A 23,471-nucleotide genomic window follows, 5' to 3' on the forward strand; every position below is an offset into this window, starting at 1 on the left:
ATCCGGAAAGTATTCACATCGCTTCACTTTTTCCACATTTTGTTATGTTACAGTCTTATTCCAAAATGGAATAAATTGTTTTTTTCCCTCAAAATTCTACACACAATACCCCATAATGACAAAGTGAGAAAAGTTTTTGGGAGATTTTTGCAAATTTATTAAAAATAAAAAACTAAGTAATCACATGTACATAAGTATTCACAGCCTTTGCTCAATACTTTGTTGATACACCCTTGGCATCAATTACAGCCTCTTGTCTTTTTGAATATGATGCTACAAGCTTGGCACACCTATCTTTGGACAGTTTTGCCCGTTCCTCTTTGCACCACCTCTCAAGCTCCATCAGGTTGGATGGGAAGCGTCAGTGCACAGCCATTTTCAGATCTCTCCAGAGATGTACAATCGGATTCAAGTCTGGGCTCTGGCTGGGCCACTCAAGGACATTCACAGAGTTGTCCTGAAGCCACTGCTTTGATATCTTGGCTGTGTGCTTAGGATCGTTGTCCTGCTGAAAGATGAACCGTCGCCCCAGTCTGAGGTCAACAGCGCTCTGGTGCAGGTTTTCATCCAGGATGTCTCTGTACATTGCTGCATTCATCTTTCACTCTATCCTGACTAGTCTCCCAGTTCCTGTCACTGAAAAATAGGATTTTAATTACCTAACAGTAAATCCTTTTCTCGTAGTCCATAGAGGATACTGGGAATCCATTTAGTACCATGGGGGTATAGACGGGTCCACTAGGAGCATTGGGTACTTTAAGAATTTGATAGTGTGCGCTGGCTCCTCCCTCTATGCCCCTCCTACCAGACTCAGTCTATGAAACTGTGCCCGAGGAGACGGACATACTTTGATAGAAGGCTAGATAACAAAAGTGGTGAGATTACGAACCAGCATACACAGAACGATAGGAAAGCCATGCTAACCAAACTTGACACATGAACAGCAACGGCTGAACAAACCAGAATACTTAACCAAGTAACAGTGCAGGAAAAACAAAGCACCGGGTGGGCGCCCAGTATCCTCTACGGATTACGAGAAAAGGATTTACCGGTAGGTAATTAAAATTCTATTTTCTTTTACGTCCTACAGGATATTGGGAATCCATTTAGTACCATGGGGAAGTACCAAAGCTCCCAAACCGGGTGGGAGAGTGCTGAGGTTCCTGCAGAACAGTTTGACCAAACATAAGGTCCTTAGAGGCCAAAGTATTGAACTTGTAGAACTTTGCAAATGTGTTCGAACCTGACCAAGTAGCTGCTCGGCAGAGCTGTAAAGCCGAGACACCCCGGGCAGCCGCCCAAGACGAACCCACCCACATAGTACAGTGGGCCTGTACAGATTTTGCCTGCTGTGGAATAAGCATGCTGAATTGTGAGCTTGATCCAGCATGCAATAGACTGCTTTGAAGAAGCAATTTTATGGGGATCATAGAGAACGAACAGCGAGTCAGATTTTCTGTGACGAGCTGTTCTCTTTACATAGACTTTCAAAGCCCTCACAACATCCAAAGACTTTGAAGTAGCAAAGGTGTCCGTCACAGCTGGAATCACAATTGGTTGGTTGGTTGGTTGGTTGGTTGGTTGATGTGAAAAGCGGACACCACCTTAGGAAGAAATTGCTGACGAGTTCTGAGTTCAGCTCTGTCTTCATGGAAAATTAAGTAGGGACTCTTGTGAGACAACGCCCCTAGTTCCGACACACATCTCACTGAGGCCAAGGCCAATAGTGTGATGGTCTTCCACGTCAGGTAATTTATGTCAACCTCCTGTAACGGTTCAAACTAGTCCGATTGGAGGAACTGCAGCACCAACTTGAGATCCCAAGGGGCCGTGGGAGGCACAAAGGGAGGTTGGATGTGTAGAACACCTTTCAAGAACGTCTGGACCTCAGGGAGAGAAGCCAATTGTTTCTGAAAGAAAATAGACAAAGCCGAAATCTGGACTTTAATGGAACCTAGGCGTAGGCCCACATCCACTCCAGACTGCAGAAAAAGCAGGAGACGTCCCTGATGAAATTTCACCATAGAATATTGTCTGTTCTCACACCAAGAAACATACTTCTTCCATATATGGTGGTAATGTTTAGACGGTACCCCTTTCCTGGCTTGGATCGTAGTTGGGATGACCTTGTCAGGAATCCCTCTCCTGGCTAAAATCAGCTGTTCAACCTCCATGCCGTTAAACGCAGCCGCGGTAAGTCTTGATAGACGAACGGGCCCTGTTGCAGAAGATCCTCGAGGAGCATCTCCAGAAGGTCCGCGTACCAGGCCCTTCTTGGCCAGTCTGGAGCAATGAGTATACCTTTTCCCTTCTTATTCTTTTTAGAATTCTTGGGATCAGGGAAGTGGAGGAAACAGGTAAACCATGGAGTTGTCAGAACGTATAACGCCACTGCTTGTGGGTCTCTCGACCTGGAAGAATACCGCCTGAGCTTCTTGTTAAGACAAGAGGCAATCATGTCGATTTGTGGATATCCCCACCGATGTGTCAAGCACCTGAACACTTCCGGGTGAAGGCTCCACTCCCCTGGATGCAGGTCGTGTCTGCTGAGGAAGTCTGCTTCCCAGTTGTGTACTCCCGGAATGAAGACCGCCGACGGATCCTCTGGTGCATGTGATCCGCACCATTTGTCCAATAGATCTAGCTGGAAGGGCCTCGCATGAAACCTTCCGTACTGAAGCGCCTCGTAAGAGGCCACCATTTTCCCCAGAAGGCGAATGCACAGATGCGAGATCCGGGTTGGCATCAGGACAACCCGAACCATCGACTGGATTTCCATAGCCTTTTCCACATGAAGGAACACTCTCTGAGATTCTGTGTCCAGTATCATTCCCAGAAAGGAAAAAGTCTGCGTCGGTTCCAGGTGAGATTTGGTAAGTTCAGAATCCACCCGTTAGCCAGTAGTGTGCTTGAAAGGCGAATACTGTCCATAAACCGCTCCCTGGACGGTGCCATTATCCAGGTATGGAATTATGGGGGTCATTCCGAGTTGTTCGCTCGTTGACGATTTTCGCAACGGAGCGATTAAGGCAAAAATGCGCATGCGCATGGTACGCAGTGCGCATGCGCTAAGTAATTTAGCACAAAACTTAGTAGATTTACTCACATCCGAACGAAGAATTTTCATTGTTGAAGTGATCGGAGTGTGATTGACAGGAAGTGGGTGTATCTGGGCGGAAACTGACTGTTTTCTGGGAGTGTACGGAAAAACGCAGACATGCCAGGATAAAACGCAGGAGTGTCTGGAGAAACGGGGGAGTGGCTGGCCGGAAGCAGGGCGTGTTTGTGACGTCAAACCAGGAACGAAATGGGCTGAGCTGATCGCAGTGTAGGAGTAAGTCTCGAGCTACTCAGAAACTGCTAAGAATTATTTATTCGCAATTCTGCTACTCTTACGTTCACAATTCTGCTAAGCGAAGATACACTCCCAGAGGGCGGCGGCCTAGCGCGTGCAATGCTGCGAAAAGCAGCTAGCGAACGAACAACTCGGAATGAGGGCCTATGTTCACTCCCTGTTTGCGGAGTAGAAACATCATCTCTGCCATAACCTTGGTGAACACTCTCGGTGCCGTGGAGAGACCAAATGGCAGGGTCTGGAACTGGTAGTGACAGTCCTGCAGGGCAAACCATTGATAAGCCTGATGAGGCAGCCAGATCGAAATGTAAAAAGGTACGCATCCTTGATATCCAGAGACAGTAGGAATTCTCCCTCCTCCAGACCTGAGAACACCGCTCTCAGAGACTCCATCTTGAATTTGAACATTCTTAAGTACAGGTTCAATGACTTGAGGTTCAAAATCGGCCTTATCGAACTGTCCAGTTTCGGTACTACAAACAGGTTGGAATAATATTCTCTGTTTTGCAGGTGAGGTGGAACTGGAACAATGACCTGAGTCTGTACCAGTTTTTGAATGGTGTCCTGTAATGTTATACTTGCTTCCTGTGAAACTGGTAAGCCTGATTTGAAGAATCTGTGAGGTGGGAGCTCCTGAAACTCCAGTCTGTAGCCTGGGAAATAAGATCTATGACCCATGGATCCTGGCATGATGTCCAGATGTGACTGAAAAATCTTAATCGGGTTCCCACCTGCCGGTCTTCCAGGCATCACGGTCCACCGTCATGCTGAAGGCTTTGAGGAAGCAGAACTTGAGCTCTGTTCCTGTGAACCTGCAGTTGCTAGTTTTTGTGGTTTACCTCTAGCGCCTCTGGTGGCTGTAGAAGAACCTCTGGTTTTGCCCTTGAACTTGGCAGTCCGAAAGGACTGTAGATTAGCTCCTGAGTAAGCCTTCCTGGCTGGGCGAGCTGCAGAAGGAAGATACGTGGACTTACCCACAGTAGCTTTGGAGATCCATTTGTGTAGTTCATCTCCAAATAAGGACTCTCCTGTGAAGGGTAGGCCTTACACGGCTTTCCTGGAGTCCGTGTCGGCAGTCCACTGGTGTAGCCATAAGCCTCTGCGTACCGACACTGCCATAGCAGTAGTGCGTGCATTAAGCAAACCTATTTCTTTTATGGCTTCCACAATAAAATTTGCAGAGTCCTGTATATGTTGCAGGAGTAAAATAATCTTCCCCTTAGGCAAGGTACCTAACCCCTCAATTAGGTTACCTGACCATTTTGCGATGGCCTTAGTAATACACCCACATGCTATAGTGAGAGTCTCTGTGCCACCCCAGCAGCTGTATACAAAGATTTGAGTGTATTCTCAATTCTACGATCAGCCATGTCTTTTCGGGAGGCTGCACCAGGGACAGGCAATACAATTTTCCGTGACAGCCTGGATACTGATGCATCCACTATCGGTGGATTTTCCCATTTTTTTTTCTATCCTCAGGAGGAAAGGGAAAAGATGATATCAACTTTTCAAGGATTTGAAATTTCCTATCAGGATTAACCCGCGGTTCTTCAAACAGGGTACTTAGTTCCTTTAACACAGGAAAAGTGGCTGAGGATTTCTTTTTTACATTAAAATAAGACTCCTCAGTCTCCTCTGTTACCTTATCAGGAATATGCAAAACCTCTCCGATAGCTCCTATGAGAGCCTCTATTCCCTGTGACAGAGTAGCCTCCCCCACCTCTGCATCCACCTCCCCCTCCTCCATGCCTGACCCATCATCATCAGAGTCAGACTGAAGGATATGGGCCAAAGGACGCTGATGCAGACAAATGGCAGGGGACTGAGACGCTGGCTTGGGTACTGAGTCTTTTTTCATACACTCAGTCATCGATTGTCTTAAGTATTGTGTTTCTTTCTCATTGCGGGACAATTTAGTGGAAATATTGGAGATCATTCCCCTAATGGAATCCAGCCAAGCTGGTTCTGCCCTGCTAGCCTGGGAGGATGTACTGCATTGAGTGCACTGTAGTGAGCCCCCTGAAGAAGAAGAACACTGTGCCTTACAAGAAACACACTGTTTGTCTGACATACTGTGACAGTACACACACACAGGAACAGGTTAAAAGCACAATTAACCCACAAATAGCCCTTCAAGAGAGACACAGAGATAGCCTGGGGACTTAGTACACTAGTAAGCGCTCCCCCCCTGCTATGACCCCCTGGTACCGCTGAGGTAATCTGGAGTCTCTCCAGAGGAGCTGCGCGTCCCTGTCAGTCAGCGTCTGTGTCCACTGCAGAGGGAAAATGGAGCTGGTGAGCTGCTGGATCCGCTCATAGTGAAGCCCCGCCCCTACAATGGCGCAAGGTCTTCCCACTTTTTTATACTGGCTGAGGTAATTTTTATGCTTAAAATGGAGTCAGTCACCTTTTAAGTCTGTAATGCCAGTCTGGGTACTGTGTACACTCGTTGTGTACTTAGACTCAGTTTGCTCCCTCAGAAGCGGTGCGTCCGCACAGTGTACTGAGTCCCAAGACTCCACCGCCCCCTGTAGAAGCCGTGTGTCTCTGTACCCTCATGCCGCCATAATGGCTGGCGACCCGCTAATCTGGACGCCGGCTTAGTGCTCACCACTCTTCTCTCTTCTGGCTCTGTTAGGGGTGGCGGCGTGCTGCGGGAATGTACGCTTGCCGTGGTGTGCGAATAGTTCCCTCAGGAGCTACTGTCCTGTCAGTGGGGAACGGGACCATTAACCCTCCAAGAGGTTGGGCCCCCCCAAGTCCTACAAATCAGGCAGGCTGGTGCCATCCAGTCCTGCCTGGAAATAACAAACAGAGGAAATAAATGCAGAAAACTCTTCAGGAGCTTCCATGCAACGTGAGCGGCCCCTCCGGGCACATTTTCTAAACTGAGTCTGGTAGGAGGGGCATAGAGGGAGGAGCCAGCGCACACTATCAAATTCTTAACGTGCCCAAGGCTCCTAATGGACCCGTCTATACCCCCATGGTACTAAATGGATTCCCAGTATCCTGTAGGACGTAAGAGAAAACATCTCCACAGCATGATGCTGCCACAACCATGCTTCACTGTAGCGATGGTATTGGCCTGGTGATGAGAGGTGCCTGGTTTTCTCCAAACATGACGCCTGGCATTCACGCCAAAGAGTTCAATCTTTGTCTCATCAGACCAGAGAATTTTGTTTCTCATGGTCTGAGAGTCCTTCAGGTGCATTTTGGCAAACTCCAGGCGGGCTGCCATGTGGTCTTTACTAAGGAGTGACTTCCATATGGCCACTCTACCATACAGGTCTGATTGGTGGATTGCTGCAGAGATGGTTGTCCTTCTGGAAGGTTCTCCTCTCTCCACAGAGGAATGCTGTAGCTCTGACAGAGTGACCATCAGGTTCTTGGTCACCTCCCAGACTAGGGCCCTTCTCCCCCGATTGCTCAGTTTAGACGGCCGGCCAGCTCTAGGTAGAGTCCTGGTGGTTCCGAACTTCTTCCATTTATGGATGATGGAGGCCACTGTGCTCATTGGGACCTTCGAAGCAGCAGATATTTTTCTGTACCCTTCCCCAGATTTGTGCCTCAAGACAATCCTGTCTCGGAGGTCTATAGACAATTCCTTTGACTTCATGCTTGGTTTGTGTTCAGACATGCACTGTCAAGCGTGGGACCTTATATAAACAGCTGTGTGCCTTTCAAAATCATGTCCAATCAACCGAATTTACCACAGGTGGACTCCAATTAAGCTGTAGGAACATCTCAAGGATGGTCAGTGGAAACAGAATGCACTTGAGCTTCATGGCAAAGGCTTGTGAATACTTATGTGCATGTAATTTCTTAGTTTATTATTTTTAATAACTTTGCAAAAATCTCAAAAAAAACTTTTTTCACGTTGTCATTATGGAGTATTGTGTATAGAATTTTGAGGGGAAAAAATTAATTTATTCCATTTTGGCTTAGATGCCAACCGTGGCACTCTAAATTAACAAGACACCTACAAAAACTGTCACGTAAAAGTAGAACGTCAGTGGCGTAAATCTCAGAATCCAAGTGACTTTCTCACATATAAGACCACCTACTACTCCTATCGACAGGCCCTGGACACTGCAAAACAAACATATTTCCAATCTCTCATCTCTTATCATGCCACCAACCCCAAATGACTTTTTAATACATTTAAATCACTTCTTTACCATCCCTCACCTCCCCCACTAGCTACTATCCGTGCACAAGAACTTGCTTCCTACTTCAAGGATAAGATAAAATCCGAAATGAAATGGTATGCTATAACTCAGCCAGTGACATGCTCAATTCCCTACCTGAACCCTCTGGCACTTTCTCTTCATTTGATCCCACAAGTGAAGATGAAGTATCAACACTCTTTTCATCCTCCTACTCCACTACCTCTCCTCTTGATCATATACCCTCACAAGTCTGTACAACTTTGTCTCCTTTGCTTATCCCAACCTTAACTAAAATCTGTAATCTTTCTCTCTTTATTGGTATCTTTCCATCTCTGTTTAAACATGCAGTCATTACTCCCATTCTAAAAAAACACAACTCTGACCCAAACACACTCTCTAACTACCGTCCCATTTCTCAGCTACCCAGTCCCTCCAAGCTACTTGAGAGACATGCCTACACTCGTCTTACACACTTTCTTAACCCCCACAACTTATTGGACCCACTTCAGTCAGGTTTTCGTGCCCAACGCTCCACAGAGATGGTACTGACCAAAGTAGTGAATGATCTAGTCACTGTTAGATCGAAAGGCCATTACACACTTCTTATTCTTCTAGATCTCTCTGCTGCTTTTGACCACTCTCTTCTCATACAAACACTACACTCCCTAGGTCTTCAGAACACAGCCCTTACTTGGTTCTCATCCTACCTATCTAGTCGCTCTTTCAGTGTTCACTTCTCTGATTCTACCTCTTTCTCTCTACCTCTATCAGTCTCGGGTTCTCTGCTGTTCTCTATCTGTACCTCATCTCTTGGTAAACTAATCAGCTCCTTCGGATTTCAGTATCATTTGTACACTGATGATACTAAAATCTACCTATCCTCCCCAGATTTATCACCATCTGTATTGGCTCATGTCACTGAATACCTGTCTGCCATTTCATCTTGGATGTCATCTCACCACCTCAAACTCAACATTTCCAAAACAGAATTATTTTCCCACCAGCCAAGAGTAGTTACCAACCTGATATCTCCATAACTGTTGACAATGCGAATATCCACCCTACCGCACAAGCGCAATGCCTAGGTGTCACCCTTGACTCTGAACTGTCCTTTGTTCCACACATTCAATCTGTCTCTAAATCATGTTACATGCACCTAAAAAACATATCAAAAATACGCCCTTATCTTACACAAGACACAGCAAAAACTAATTTATGCACTCATCATCTCCCGCATTGATTATTGTAATAGTCTCCTGACCGGTCTTCCCAAACATAGGCACTCACCACTACAATCCATTTTAAATGTAGCTGCGAGGCTAATCTTCCACTCTCTCAGTCTTCTACGGTATTCTACCGTGTTAAATATAAAATACTTTTACTTACATACAAGGCTATTAAGCAAACTGCACCATCATCTCCTCACTCATCTCAAAATATCTCCCTACCCGACCTCTCCACAAGATCTGCGTCTCTCATCCACACGCATTACTTGTTCCCACTCAAAATTACTGGACTTCATCCGGGCTTCACCAACTCGGTGGAATGCCCATCCACGCACCATAAGACTCTCTTCTAATTTCCAAACCTTCAAACGTTCCCTGAAAACTCATCTCTTCAGACAAGCCTATCAAATTCCAGACCCACCCGCATAACCTTCAATGCTTCCCTATCTAATTACATCCTCTCTGTACAGTCCACATAACATCACATATTTTGTCTTCCAACATTGCGGGGTGATCATATCATATAACCCATTATGAACCTAGCAATCTGGTGGACCATTATGCAATTGGTAGCATCTATCCTTGTGTATCAATGCCTATTTCCCTATAGATTGTAAGCTTGCGAGCAGGGCCTTCCTACCTCTATGTCTGTCTGTCTTTGCCCAGTTTTGTTTTATAACTGTAGTTCTAATTGTAAAGTGCAACGGAATATGCTGCGCTATATAAGAAACTGCTAATAAATAATAATAAATAAATAATAATTTTGAAATAAGGCTGTAACATAACAAAATGTGGAAAAAGTGAAGCTCTGTGAATACTTTCCGGATGCACTGTACAAGTTAACACTGACCTCTAAATAAAATGTGTACTGTATATATTTTCTATGGGATCTATGGAGAGATATAGGGCGGGATGTACTAAACGGAAAATGCGGTAAACCCCCGTTTACCACATTTTCCTAATGTACTAAGCCCTGGCCGCCAGGACAGCACAGCGGAAGGGATTGCCAGCTTTTGCTGGCGAAATCCTATAGAAGCCTATGGTCTTCTCTCCGCCACGCTGTTGTGAGATCCCTCCCAGCATGCCCCGTGGCCGGCCCTGCCACTCTGCGCATGCACAGACGGACTCTCGGGGCCAAAATCTGGAAGTCAGAGTGCCGCAGGAAATTGCGAAAGAGAGGTCTTATCGGACGAGTTGTCCGTCACAATGCTAATCGCATATGTAAGTACATTTGTGATAAGCATCGTCACGAATGGCGGCGATGTCATTAAGTACATCCCGCCCATTAAGTGGATGGATATAAATTGCCAGCCAATCAGCTCCTAACTGCCATGTTACAGAATAAGCTTCAGGACAGCTAATGTAAATGTGGAATAAAGGGGGTAGAGGAGGGTGAGAATGGTGATAATAGGGGTAAGGAACTGGCACAACATGAGATGTATGGAGAGTCGTAATGCTGGATTATTTCACAGGCGATTAAATGGTAAATGCAATATAAAGTAATGAAGGGGGAGTCACTTTTTTCCTTGTTACCATCGTCCACACATTACCCAGTGCCTGGGGCTAGGGTCTACAATGCTTACAATAAAATACTGTGAACCAGTGGCAGTTACAGGGATGGGGCTCTATCACATGCCAAAACACAAATGGGGGAGCCACACCAACTGCCACCCCAAACGCTGCCAATCATCACCGACCGGGACTCACTGGTAGTTGGTGTAGCTCCCCTATTTGTATTTTGGCATGTGATGCCACCCCACCTCTGGATAAATGAAAGCTAGGAGCTGACCGGATGCTACGGACAACTTCTCCACTTTTCTCTTTAGAAGGTTTGAAACATCTCCCCCATACCTATTAAAACCAAGGGCAACACTGATAAATGCTTGCTAACACCTAGTGGGCAGGTCAATCAAATCCTAGGGGTCTTTTTACTAAGCCTTGGACGGAGATAAAGTACCAGCCAAACGGCTCCTAACGGCCATGTTACAGGCTGGGTTTGAAAAATGACAGTTAGGAGCTGATTGGCTGGTACTTTATCTCCGGCCATTTTATCACCATCCAAGGCTTAGTAAATAGACCCGAGAGAGAGAGAGAGAGAGAGAGAGAGAGCGCTAAAGTGGAGAAGTTGCTCATAGTAACCAACCAGCTTGTAACAGTTATTTTTCTAGAACAGCCTGCAATATGACAGAAGACAGACCATTCGGTTGGCGTAGTGGTTAGCATTACTGCCTCGCGGTCATGAGTTCGATGCACGGCAGGGCAATATCTGTGTGGAGTTTGTATGTTCTCCAAAATGCTCCAGCTTCCTTCCACACTCCAAAAACCTACTGGTAGCACTATATAAATAACGGCTTATAAATAATAATATTTCTGACATTGCCCTTCAGGTGGCCATTCAAAGAGAAAGCCAATGGCTCCACTGCAACTATGGAAAATGGGACCAGCTCCATGCTTCAGTAGCTATCTGTCAGAGTATGGCCTCCAATGTGAATGATTAGGAGTTCCAACCACTTCCGTAACATGCCAGCCAGTGGCACATTCATCACATGCCCATAAGATGGACTATCACTGTACGTCTGCATAGCCACCTCACTGCCCTCTCCTAGTACCGCCCAAAACATTTTCAAGAAATTTCTGAGACTAATGCTGGGAACACACTAGGCTGACGGATGACAATCGGTAAGTGCATATAAACTTACCGAGCGTTGGCTCTATGTGTTGTGCCTGACATCACAACTGAGCGAGCATTTACATGTGCATGCCCAGATGTGATGTCAGTCACCGGCGGCCTCTGCAGCAAGAGTACGGGCGGACAGCAGACCACCTGTACACACCGCACGATGCACCGATATTGAGACTTTCCTCTCTCCTCTTTCCACTATGACTTGTCCCAAGCAGGCAGCCTCCTTCTATAACTTTTCCCTAACCGCTGCTCTCGACTTTGTGGCCCCCCTCTCCTCTGTCCCCCTCCGCCGCTCCAAACCCCAACCCTGGCACACCAAACTAACATGATTCTTACAAAAATGCTCACGCTCCGCTGAACGCTCCTGGAGGAAATCTCACTCTCTGCCGGACTTCCGCCATTTCAAGTTTATTCTCTCCTCCTACAGCTCTGCTCTTTCCCTCGCCAAGCAATCCTTTTTCCAAGCACTCATCTCTGCTCAGTCCTCCTGTCCACGCCGTTTCTTTTAAACTTTCAACACTCTCCTTCGCCCCCCTCCTCCTCCCCTTCCATCCTCCCTCACTGCCACTGACTTTGCCTCATTCTTCATCTCCAAAATTGAGGACATCCAACACATCTCCCGCCTTCACCCCTCTGCTACCCCCCTGCCCCCTCTATCCCTCCCCTCCATCTATCCCACCCTGTCCTCCTTCCGTCCCACTTCTGAAAAGGAAGTCCACTCCCTCATCTTATCCTCCCCCCCTCCACCTGCCCCCTGGACCACCTTCCCTCCCGTCTTCTCCGCTCCCTCTCCCCCACTGCCTGCTCCCACCTTGCTCACCTCTTTAACCTGTCCCTCTCTACCGGCATCTTCCCCTCGCCATTCAAACATGCTCTGGTCTCACCTATTCTCAAAAAACCCAACCTCGACCCCTCATCACCCACTAACTACCGCCCCATCTCTCTTCTCCCTTTGGCCTCCAAATTACTTGAAAGACTGGTCAACAGCCGTCTCACAAGCCACCTCTCTGACAACTCCATCCTCGATCCACTACAATCTGGCTTTCGCCCACTCCACTCAACTGAGACTGCCCTGGTGAAAGTCACCAATGACCTGCTTTCGGACAAATCCAAGGGCCACTTCTCTCTGCTCATCCTTCTGGACCTCTCTGCTGCCTTTGACACCGTAGATCATCCTCTCCTCCTGCGCACACTCCAAAACGCTGGCCTCTCTAGCACTGTCCTTGACTGGTTTTCTTCTTACTTCACTAACCGCTCCTTCTCTGTGTCTGCCTCCAGCACCACCTCACACCCTTCCATCCTTCCTGTCCCTCAGGGTTCTGTCCTTGGACCCCTTCTGTTCTCCCTGTACACCTCTTCCCTGGGTGCGCTCATTAACGCCTTTGGCCTTCAATACCGCCTCTATGCTGATGACACACAACTCTACCTCTCCTCTCCTGATCTGTCCTCTCCCAGGTTTCCAGCTGCCTCTCCGCAATCTCCTCCTGGATGTCTGAGCGCTCTCTGAAGCTCAACATGGACAAAACTGAATTCATCATCTTTCCCCCATCCAGAATAACACCTCCGACCAATATCTCTATCATTGTTGACAACACCACCATCTCCCCCGTTCCCCAACTCCGCTGCTTGGGTGTCACTCTTGACTCCTCCCTCTCCTCTGCACCCCACATCCAAGCTCTGGCACAATCCTGTTGTTTCCAGCTACGCAACATTGCTCGTATCAGGCCATATCTCTCCCAGAATGCAACTAAACTCATCATCCACTCACTGGTCATCTCTCGACTTGACTACTGCAATGTTCTCCTCACTGGCCTCGCTTGCTCCCATCTTGCTCCCCTCCAATCTGTCCTAAACTCTGCAGCTAGGCTTATCTTCCTCTCCCGCCGCACCACATCTGCCACTCCCCTTTGCCAAAATCTACACTGGCTCCCATTCCCCTACAGAATCCTCTTCAAATTACTCACCCTCACATACAAAGCCATCTCTAATTCCACTGCTCCCTACATCTCCAACCTCCTCTCCCTTCGTCCCGCCCCCTACGGTCGACCAATGACCGTCGCCTCTCCCCCGCCCTGGTCACTGCTTCCCATGCTCGTGTTCAAGACCATGCCCGTGCTGCACCCCTTCAGTGGAACGCGCTCCCCTGCTCCATTAGACTCTCCCCGACCTTGCAAAGCTTCAAATGGGCGCTGAAAACCCACCTATTCATCAAAGCGTACCCTTCTGATGCATAACCCAGTCCTGAAGCCGCGCCTCTACCCCCCTGCCTCATGCCGTGAACATCTCAGCTTTGCTTGCATACTGCCATCAGGCTAACCCCCGCTTGCTTGCATCTTTTGTCATCTGTCTGTCATCCCTCCCCACTAGATTGTTAGCTCTTCAGAGCAGGGCCCTCTTTCCTCTTGTTATCTAAGCCCTCGTCTCAACACATTTCACTCGCAGCTCTCCCCTACTCAAAGACCATCTTTACCCTGCTAGTAAAGGCTCATCTCCATCTATGGCTACCAGCCTCTAGTAGTACGATGATCACTCCCTCAATACTTACATCTTAGCTGTATTATGTCTTGAGAATGTATGGTGCTCTATGTTACCTGTACTCTATTTCTGTTATTTATTTACTGTAATGCTATGTTTTGTCTCCCTGTACTGTCCTTTGTACGGCGCTGCGACACACATGTGGCGCCTTATAAATAAAATGTAATAATAATAATAATTATCAGCCATCAGCTGTGCTGCAGGGCCGTCGCGATGTCTGGGGGGTAAACACCAGCTGACGTGCCCATGTATACCTTAAAGCTTAAGCGGCTCAATTGCAACGGAATCTGGACTCACGGACAGTAGTAAAAAAATTAAAAGCACTCGACTACACATGGCACCTAAATTCCGTCAGAGGCGGAACCTTAATGTCTACCCCAATTGCTGATTTTAATTTCTGGATATGTGGTATGACAGACTCCATGAAAACCTTTAGAGAGACTGAATGCACATGAGGTAAATAGAGAAAAGGAGAACAGGGAGGGAAACAGTGTAAAAATGACAAAAGAAGAAAACAATGTAATACAAAAAAAAGCATCACTACAGCATGGAACAGGAGAGAAAAATGTAAGAAAACACAAATAAAAAGGTGAAAACACACAAAATAACGATTGGTTGCAGTACTACTTGTGTCCAGCAGCTGGCGCTGAATCCATTCCTGTAGCATCTTCTGTTTTGTATTATTTGACAATGACGGGATTGTACATTGGTGGTCATTCCGAGTTGTTCGCTCGCTAGCTATTTTTAGCAGCCGTGAAAATGCTAAGCCGCCGCCCTCTGGGAGTGTATCTTAGCTTAGCAGAAGTGCGAACGAAAGGATCGCAGAGCAGCTGCAAAATAATTTTGAGCAGTTTCAGAGTAGCTCCAGACCTACTCAGCGCTTGCGATCACTTCAGACCATTCAGTTCCTGTTTTGACGGCACAAACACGCCCTGCTTTCGCCCAGCTACGCCTGTGTTTTTCCAGGCACGCCTGCGTTTTTACGTTCACTCCCTGAAAACGGTCAGTTGACACCCAGAAGCGCCCACTTCTTGTCAATCACTCTGCGGCCAGCAGTGCGACTGAAAAGCTTCGCTAGACCTTGTGTGAAACTGCATCGGCCGTTGTGAAAGAACGTCGCGCATGCGCAGAAGTGCCGCTTTTTTGCCTGAACGCTGCGCTGCAACCGAAAACAGCTAGCTAACAACTCGGAATGACCACCATTATGTATTAAGGTTCCTCACAAGCCCCAGATTTTACAGAGCGCCGCGGTCACATGGTTTATTATTTAATTTGCATAACTCAGAATGATTATTTTTGCTGGAATCAGACTTCTGATAGTCAGATCTCTCTATGGATGGGATTGTTTTACTAAATTTTATATTCAACGGGCGGGGAAGCATCAGAGGCGATCCTGCAGTCAAAAATGCAATTGTTAGGAAGATTGTACACGTTTCTCATATGCACCAATCTTGGATCCGGTAGGCAACGCCATCTGTAGATGATGTTGCCTAATAGGAAACCTTTCGTAATGTGCAATGAGAGGGATCCAACCAGATCCCTCCCAGTGTCCCCTGCGATATGCGTGTCATTAGGAGTACGCGCAGAAGGACTCTGGGATCCTTGTATCGCAAAGGACAGCTCTCATCAGCAAAGCGGTCCTTTGTGATTTTTTTCAAGCATTCGCCATTACTAAACGCCGCAATGCTTGCGATGCGTGGCGGGATGCGCGATGTAACCCAAAAGGTTGTTACAGACTGTTCTGACGCCATATTGTAACAGAGCCCTGTCTAAAGGTCTCCTGTGAATATTTTGCACATAGGGCCAAATTGGATGCAATGTCACTTTTTTACGCATGTAGTGCAGTCATTTTTTTGTCACTGCGCATGCATCTAAGTTGCACTGCACAACTGTCGAAAATGACTCACAAAGACAATTGCAATGAGGATTTATTTGCAATGTGATTGACAGCCAGGCACCGTCTGTGTGAGGTAACAGGCGTGTTGGGCCCATTTTTAGGGGCGGGTCCAGTGGACATCTTACTATAACTCCCGATGGCTACAACATTTGCATATTATCACAGGGCAGCTGCATACCAACTACGCAGCTGCCGTGGCAATTGTGTATATCTCTAAATCAGGCCCATAGTTTTATATAATCACTATGAGGACTACTTTAATACATCTTTATAAAACACTGAAGAGCACCCGTCATCTACACAAAGGGAAGGCAGCCATATTGCCAGCTGGACTACGATTCACAGGAATCAATTCTCTAGGAGTCAGTTGTGTCAGTGTCACATTAATACGCTGCCTGATTATAAATAACTGCGGAAATAATAATTGCCTTTGCTGTTATTTATCAGCAGTTCCTGCAACTTGAATAGGCAGGAGGGCATTCTCATGAAGAGTGGAAAAGGTGACAAAATGGCTGCCTTGCTGCCACAATAATATCACAAAATGGCTGCTACTGTACAACTGCGCTTGATTATAACTGCAGATTCAATGGGCTTTAGAGCAACGCAAATTGAAACCATTATAAAATGACTGCAGATTTGGTAACCTTCAGAAGTATATATGGTACCGTACTTGTCCGCTTATATCCACAGCTTGCTGAAAGTGTGTCGCTAGGGCGGTTTCATCTAGGAAAACTTCCGAACATTCCAAGCACTTCAGGCTATGCCGGCATAACTTGGAAGAATCTTCGTCCAGAGGCATAGCCGGTGTAATGGGAGCGCTCACGGGAGCCGAAATCACTGGAGCCAACGTTCCAGTCTGCACCTTAGATACTGTGTGTGCCACCACCGTTGCAGGGCTTGGCCGAGGAGCTGAAGCTGATGGCGTGGAACCACTGTTCTGAGAGGATGTTATCATCTGATCTACTGGGACTGGCTTTAGGATGAGGTGAGAACACTGCATCACCACACCTTTTTCTTTATGTGCACGTGCATGAGACAGAAGGCTGCACTTATTATAAAAAACTAAATTCTTCTTGCAGTGGTTGCAGGTGACTTCTATACGTACACTCCGGCGGTCGTAATGTTGTAAAAGGCTCTTTTCAAGAGCAAATGCGTCCCCGCATTCTAAACACTTGTATCCACGTGCAGGCAAGGTAATCCCTGCATTGGTTGGCGGACTAAGGTTGGGGACATATACTGGAACTGGATTAATACTACTCAGCACCTTATTAAAAGCCTCCACCACAGAGCTTTGCGAGGAAGCCATCACTTGGACTCTGGACACCTTTTTGGCCGGCATCACCGCAGCGGTCGATATAAGAGTTTGCTTGATTTGCTGTTGGGTTTTAGTTAACACTTGACGAAGCTCGGTAGTAGTTTGAGAACCTTGAGGCAAGAGGTTGAGATTGGCAAAATGCACCGTCTTTGGCACAAGTTTAGCGTTGGCAAGACTCGAAGCTGGAACCACCACCGTCTGCTGTTGAATCGCATTGGCAGCCTTGATGATGGCACTACTGGCACTTTGGACAGAGGCAGCAGAAATCACTGTGGCTTTAACTGTAGTATTATTACCAAACTTCAAGTTTATGACTTGCGAGCCTGCCGTTTTTACCGCAGATACAGGAAGGAATGCGGTGGCCACGGGTTTGATGGTGACCTGTTTCGGAGTAACATCTGTTGAAGCAACGGCATTATTGGCAACACTTGTCTGTACAGAGGATCTTGGTGATGAAAGCACAGCTGCGGCAGATGCAGGCGATGACAAAAGTGAGGACACTAGCAAAGAGGATGTTTGATCAGAAGGTTGTTTTGTCCCATCAGCTTCAAAGTCAGGTAAAACCCTAGTGACCGTTCTCTTGATTTCTCCAGATGATGTCTTGATGGTCTTAATTCTTACTTTTGGAATAGCTGGGGTCGAACCACCAGACGATGGAGAACCTTTGCTGCTATTCTCACTGGACACACTCCTTGGACTATCGGGTTGCTTCAATGGGGTCTTTTTTGTACTGTCAATGAGATTTTGAATGGTCAACTGGGCATCGGGAGACTTAACGTTTGTCAATGAATCACTAATGTCTTTTGGCACCTGTGATGACTCCTCTGTATTGCTTTGAACATCCTTAGGGCCATAGGCTACTTTCTTAGCACTGAGAGCAGCAATTGCAGCAATACATGAAGAAAGTTTTGCAGAGGTCTTTAACTTCAGCTGGGACATGCTGACTCCGTTGACGTCAGTTTTGTCTGGTTCTAGTTTCCCATCAATAATTCTGCTCTCCAGGAGTCTCTGAGCGCTTTCTTTCAGCTTTTCATCCAGTTTTTTCCCTTTAAAGGCGTCATAGACATTTAAACTAGCTGTACCAGTCTCAAAGTCTTTCTGGCACTCTTTGCTCTTGTCCACGCTGCCAGAAACAGGTGTTCCAGACTTAAGCAATTGTTCCATCACCTGCACTTTGTCCCGTTCATAGGGATGCTGAGAAATTGATCCCGTTAAAATATTAGAGCCAAAATTTCTGCTCAGGTCTCGTCGATCGGGAGGATCATCCACTTCAATTTTTTCATCATCATCAAACTCTTCAGCGCTGGAAATAGGACTGAACTGGTTAAAAACAGATTCTTTAAGGACAGTGCCAGATACCAAAGCTTTTTCTTTGAAGGATTTCAGTCCTTCTTTGTTGAAACGTTCAAGATTGGAGATGGTAAGAAAGCCATTGTGTAAGCCGTTACCAGCGGAGTGATGCCCATCTTTCTCAGATGCCTCAGTAGAGTCAATGGTTCTTATGTTCTTGACTATAACACTTACGCCAACATCAGAAGATGAAGGCACATGAGCATCATCATCTCCTTGGTTGTTCTGCTTGATGTGACTATCGTGATCATCATGTCCAGACTCAATAGCTGCTTTTGGATCCACCATGTCAGGAATGTCGAAGGCTGCCAGAAGGTCATCAAAGTCCGGGGTCTTCATATCTCCCATGATCACACGTTAGTAGTCATTCAATCCTGTAATGAGGAGACAACTACTTAATATAGAAAATCAAAAACATCTACCAAGCCTTAACAAGTCTGTAAATTTTTCTTCAGCAATACAATAAATTGTACCAATGATTTATGTTCACATTTGTCTTTATTTTTTGGTTGTAAATTACCACTGATGGGAATGGAGGAAAATAATTATGTAGAAAATAAACTTTTTATTCCTTTCATGTTTTACTTCACCAAACATGTGGTGGTAAAAGTTGAATGTTCATTTATTAGTGTCTTAGGGGCCCAGTTATCAAGAATTACATATGCAATACAACTGGGTGCGATATTATTGCATGATGCGATTCTTAACGGCTAGTTGTAGAACCGAGTGACCACAGGGACAGCAGTCACTGTGATGTACTCAGCATGGCCCTGGGGCTCCTGGTCATGTGTGACCATAGGGACAGGAGTCAATCGAGTGACCACAGGGACAGGAGTCACTGTGATGTACTCAGCATGGCCCTGGGGCTCCTGGTCATGTGTGACCACAGGGACAGGAGTCAACCGAGTGACCACAGGGACAGGAGTCACTGTGATGTACTCAGCATGGCCCTGGGGCTCCTGGTCATGTGTGACCATAGGGACAGGAGTCAATCGAGTGACCACAGGAACAGGAGTCACTGCGATGTACTCAGCATGGCCCCGGGGCTCCTGGTCATGTGTGACCATAGGGACAGGAGTCAATCGAGTGACCACAGGAACAGGAGTCACTGCGATGTACTCAGCATGGCCCCGGGGCTCCTGGTCATGTGTGACCATAGGGACAGGAGTCAACCGAGTGACCACAGGGACAGGAGTCACTGTGATGTACTCAGCATGGCCTTTGGGCTCCTGGTCATGTGTGACCATAGGGACAGGAGTCAACCGAGTGACCACAGGGACAGGAGTCACTGTGATGTACTCAGCATGGCCTTTGGGCTCCTGGTCATGTGTGACCATAGGGACAGGAGTCAATCGAGTGACCACAGGGACAGGAGTCACTGCGATGTACTCAGCATGGCCCTGGGGCTCCTGGTCATGTGTGAGCATAGGGACAGGAGTCAATCGAGTGACCACAGGGACAGGAGTCACTGCGATGTACTCAGCATGGTCCCAGGGCTCCTGGTCATGTGTGACCATAGGGACAGGAGTCAATCGAGTGACCACAGGGACAGGAGTCACAAGGATGTACTCAGCATGGTCCCAGGGCTCCTGGTCATGTGTGACCATAGGGACAGGAGTCAATCGAGTGACCACAGGGACAGGAGTCACTGCGATGTACTCAGCATGGCCCTGGGGCTCCTGGTCATATGTGACCACAGGGACAGGAGTCACTGCGATGTACTCAGCATGGCCCCGGGGCTCCTGGTCATGTGTGGTCCCACTGTCTACACATGCCTGGCGGCCATCTCCCGGTGACTTATGTGCATTGTAGTCTATAGGCTACAGTTGGCTAACGTCAACTTTAGATGACAATAGCTGTGGGGGTCAATCTTCTGAATGCTTTGCATTCCCGAAGCTAACCAAATCTGCCAGCATCACCCATAGAAACCTGAGAGAGTTGCGGCTGCCAGCGTGAATGGACGGATCATAGCAAATATCGGAGATATCTGCTGCGGTCCATCTGTCATACATTTGGGGGATACTAAATATTTGCAAATCTTAAATGATATATGGGCCCATGCCTTGATGATTAAGCAAATAATAATGAGTAAATAATTAACATTTCTGGGACTTCATACGTCAAAGGAAATTTAAAGGCCCTTTAAGGGGGAGGTTCAATTCAGCCCGTGATCTCTTAGGAACCTCGTGGGATGTTCAAGGTAATAAATATGGTCAATTTTTGCTCATATCCCATAAAAGAGCAAGCAAAAATAAACCCTGTTAACTTACCGTAAAACCGCACATTACGCGAGGCTCCGGCAGGACCACGCTCGGAGATGAATCTACCCCTTAGAGTTGGTACGTGCTTTTAGCATTCAAAGTTGGGAGTAACTTCGTGCCATGTCACTGCTTACAGTGCTGCATCTGAAAAGGACAAAAACAAACATTTAGTAAAAGTCTCAAAAGGACATGTACAATAAACAATATTACAGTCATTATAAAGTGGAAATGATTCAGTAAAGGTTCTATCAAATTAGTTAAAAAAAACAAACAGGAATATTCTTGAACTTAGGGTGCGTACACACTGGCCGATATATCTTCCGTTCTATTGAACTACCAATATATCGCTGGTCCCGTGCGGCGTTGATATCTAGGGCCCACCCAGTTGACTCGTCAATCACCGCCGACTTGTGCAGGAAGTCTAACCACCTGTACATACAGAGCGATGCAGCAATATATCTGTAGATATATTGGTCATCGGTTGTGCTGCAGGATCGACGCAATAGGTCTGTGAATCCTGACAACGGGACGCGTTGGAGTCCTACCGAGGGGGAGGGGGGGATTAGGCAGGAGAAGGGGGGTTTAGGGTGCAGGGCCGGGAAGGTTAGGGTTAGGGACTGGGGATGGTTAGGTTTAGGCACACAGAAGGGGAGGTTAGGGTTAGGTATCAAGCGGGGAGAGTTAGGTTTAGGCACCCAATAGGGAGGGTTAGGCACCCACAAGGGAGGGTTAGGCACTTACAAGGGAGGGTTAGTGTTAGGCACCCACAAGGGAGGGTTAGGGTTAGGCACCCAATAGGGAGGGTTAGGCACCCACAAGGGAGGGTTAGGCACCCACAAGGGAGGGTTAGGGTAGGGGGCAGGGAAGGATTAGGGTACTTTAGAGGGGGCTGTCTGGATTCTGATGGACAGGATGCCGCTGCCGGTATTCTGGCCATTGGGAAATCATACTGAACCCGGTGTGTGTGTGTGTGTGTGTGTGTGTGTGTGTGTGTGTGTGTGTGTGTGTGTGTGTGTGTGTGTGTGTGTGTGTGTGTGTGTGTGTGTGTGTGTATAAAATTAGCAGCAAACTCATGATAAATACAGCCTGTAACGCAGATGTGCAAACTGTTTTGAATGCATTTTGTTCTGTGTTGTGTCTTTTTATGTTGTAACATATCGGAGGCGTACGCCATCAGACTTTAGATATATGGGGGTAATTCCAAGCTGATCGCAGCAGGAATTTTGTTAGCAGTTGGGCAAAACCATGGCCCTCATTCCGAGTTGTTCCCTCGTTCTTTTTCTTCGCATCGGTGCGATAAGTTGCAAACTGCGCTAATGCGCAATGTTCGCAGTGCGCCTGCGCCAAGTAAATTAGCACAAAATTTTGATATTTTACTCACGGCTTAATGAAGATTTTTCTTCGTTCTGGTGATCGTAATGTGATTGACAGGAAGTGGGTGTTTCTGGGCGGAAACTGGCCGTTTTATGGGTGTGTGTGAAAAAACGCAGGCGTTTCTGGGAAAAACGCGGGAGTGTCTGGAGAAACGGGGGAGTGGCTGGGCGAACGCTGGGTGTGTTTGTGACGTCAAACCAGGAACGAAACGGCCTGAGCTGATTGCAGTGTTGGAGTAAGTCTGGAGCTACTCAGAAACTGCTAAGAAATTTCTATTCGCAATTCTGCTAATCTTTCGTTCGCAATTCTGCTAAGCTAAGATTCACTCCCAGAGGGCGGCGGCTTAGCGTGTGCAATGCTGCTAAAAAGCAGCTAGCGAGCGAACAACTCGGAATGAGGGCCCATGTGCACTGCAGGGGAAGCAGATTTAACATGTGCAGAGAGAGTTAGATTTGGATGTGGTGTGTTCAATCTGCAATCTAATTTGCAGTGTGAAAATAAAGCAGCCAGTATTTACCCTGCACAGAAACAAAATAACCCACCCAAATCTAACTCTCTCTGCAAATGTTATATCTGCCCCTCCCCTGCAGTGCACATGGGCCCTCATTCCGAGTTGTTCGCTCGGTAAAAATCTTCGCATCGCAGCGATTTTCCGCTTAATGCGCATGCGCAATGTTCGCACTGCGACTGCGCCAAGTAAATTTGCTATGCACTTAGGAATTTTACTCACGGCTTTTTCATCGGTCTGGCGATCGTAATGTGATTGACAGGAAATGGGTGTTACTGGGCGGAAACAGGCCGTTTTATGGGCGTGTGGGAAAAAACGCTACAGTTTCCGGAAAAAACGCAGGAGTGGTCGGAGAAACGGAGGAGTGTCTGGGCGAACGCTGGGAGTGTTTGTGACGTCAAACCAGGAACGACAAGCACTGATCTGATCGCAGATGCCGAGTAAGTATGAAGCTACTCAGAAACTGCTACGAGGTGTGTAATCGCAATATTGCAAATACATCGTTCGCAATTTTAAGATGCTAAGATTCACTCCCAGTAGGCGGCGGCTTAGCGTGAGCAACTCTGCTAAAATCGCCTGGCGAGCGAACAACTCGGAATGACCTCCATGGTTTTGCCCAACTGCTACAAAACAAAATTCCTGCTGCGATCAACTTGGAATTACCCTCATGGTGTGAGCATTTTTGGTTCATCATCAGGAAAGGCCGGTTTGCAAGAGCTATATTTTAGGTATAAAGAAAAAAGCAACGGCGGATAGTGGTCTTTGGTAGTTCTGCGCTTTACTTAATGGTCATTGCAA

The 23,471-nt window shown here is 47.0% G+C and overlaps 1 protein-coding gene across 4 annotated transcripts in view; it reads right to left on the minus strand.

Annotated features, from left to right (window-relative positions):
- ZNF532 (zinc finger protein 532) overlaps window positions 1-23,471 on the minus strand; it is a 128,785-nt gene that overhangs the window by 57,893 nt on the left and 47,421 nt on the right. For all 4 annotated transcript variants that reach the window (XM_063959407.1, XM_063959416.1, XM_063959390.1 and 1 more), the window contains 2 exons: window positions 20,801-20,935; window positions 16,536-18,904 (listed from right to left, as the gene is read on the minus strand). In XM_063959407.1, the coding sequence (XP_063815477.1) occupies window positions 16,536-18,878 (2,343 nt within the window). In that variant the 5' untranslated portion in view covers window positions 18,879-18,904; window positions 20,801-20,935. The remainder of the gene's footprint in view (window positions 1-16,535; window positions 18,905-20,800; window positions 20,936-23,471) is intronic.

The sequence above is a fragment of the Pseudophryne corroboree genome, chromosome 1 (genome assembly GCF_028390025.1).
Source record: "Pseudophryne corroboree isolate aPseCor3 chromosome 1, aPseCor3.hap2, whole genome shotgun sequence".
NCBI classification, from domain to species: domain Eukaryota; kingdom Metazoa; phylum Chordata; class Amphibia; order Anura; family Myobatrachidae; genus Pseudophryne; species Pseudophryne corroboree.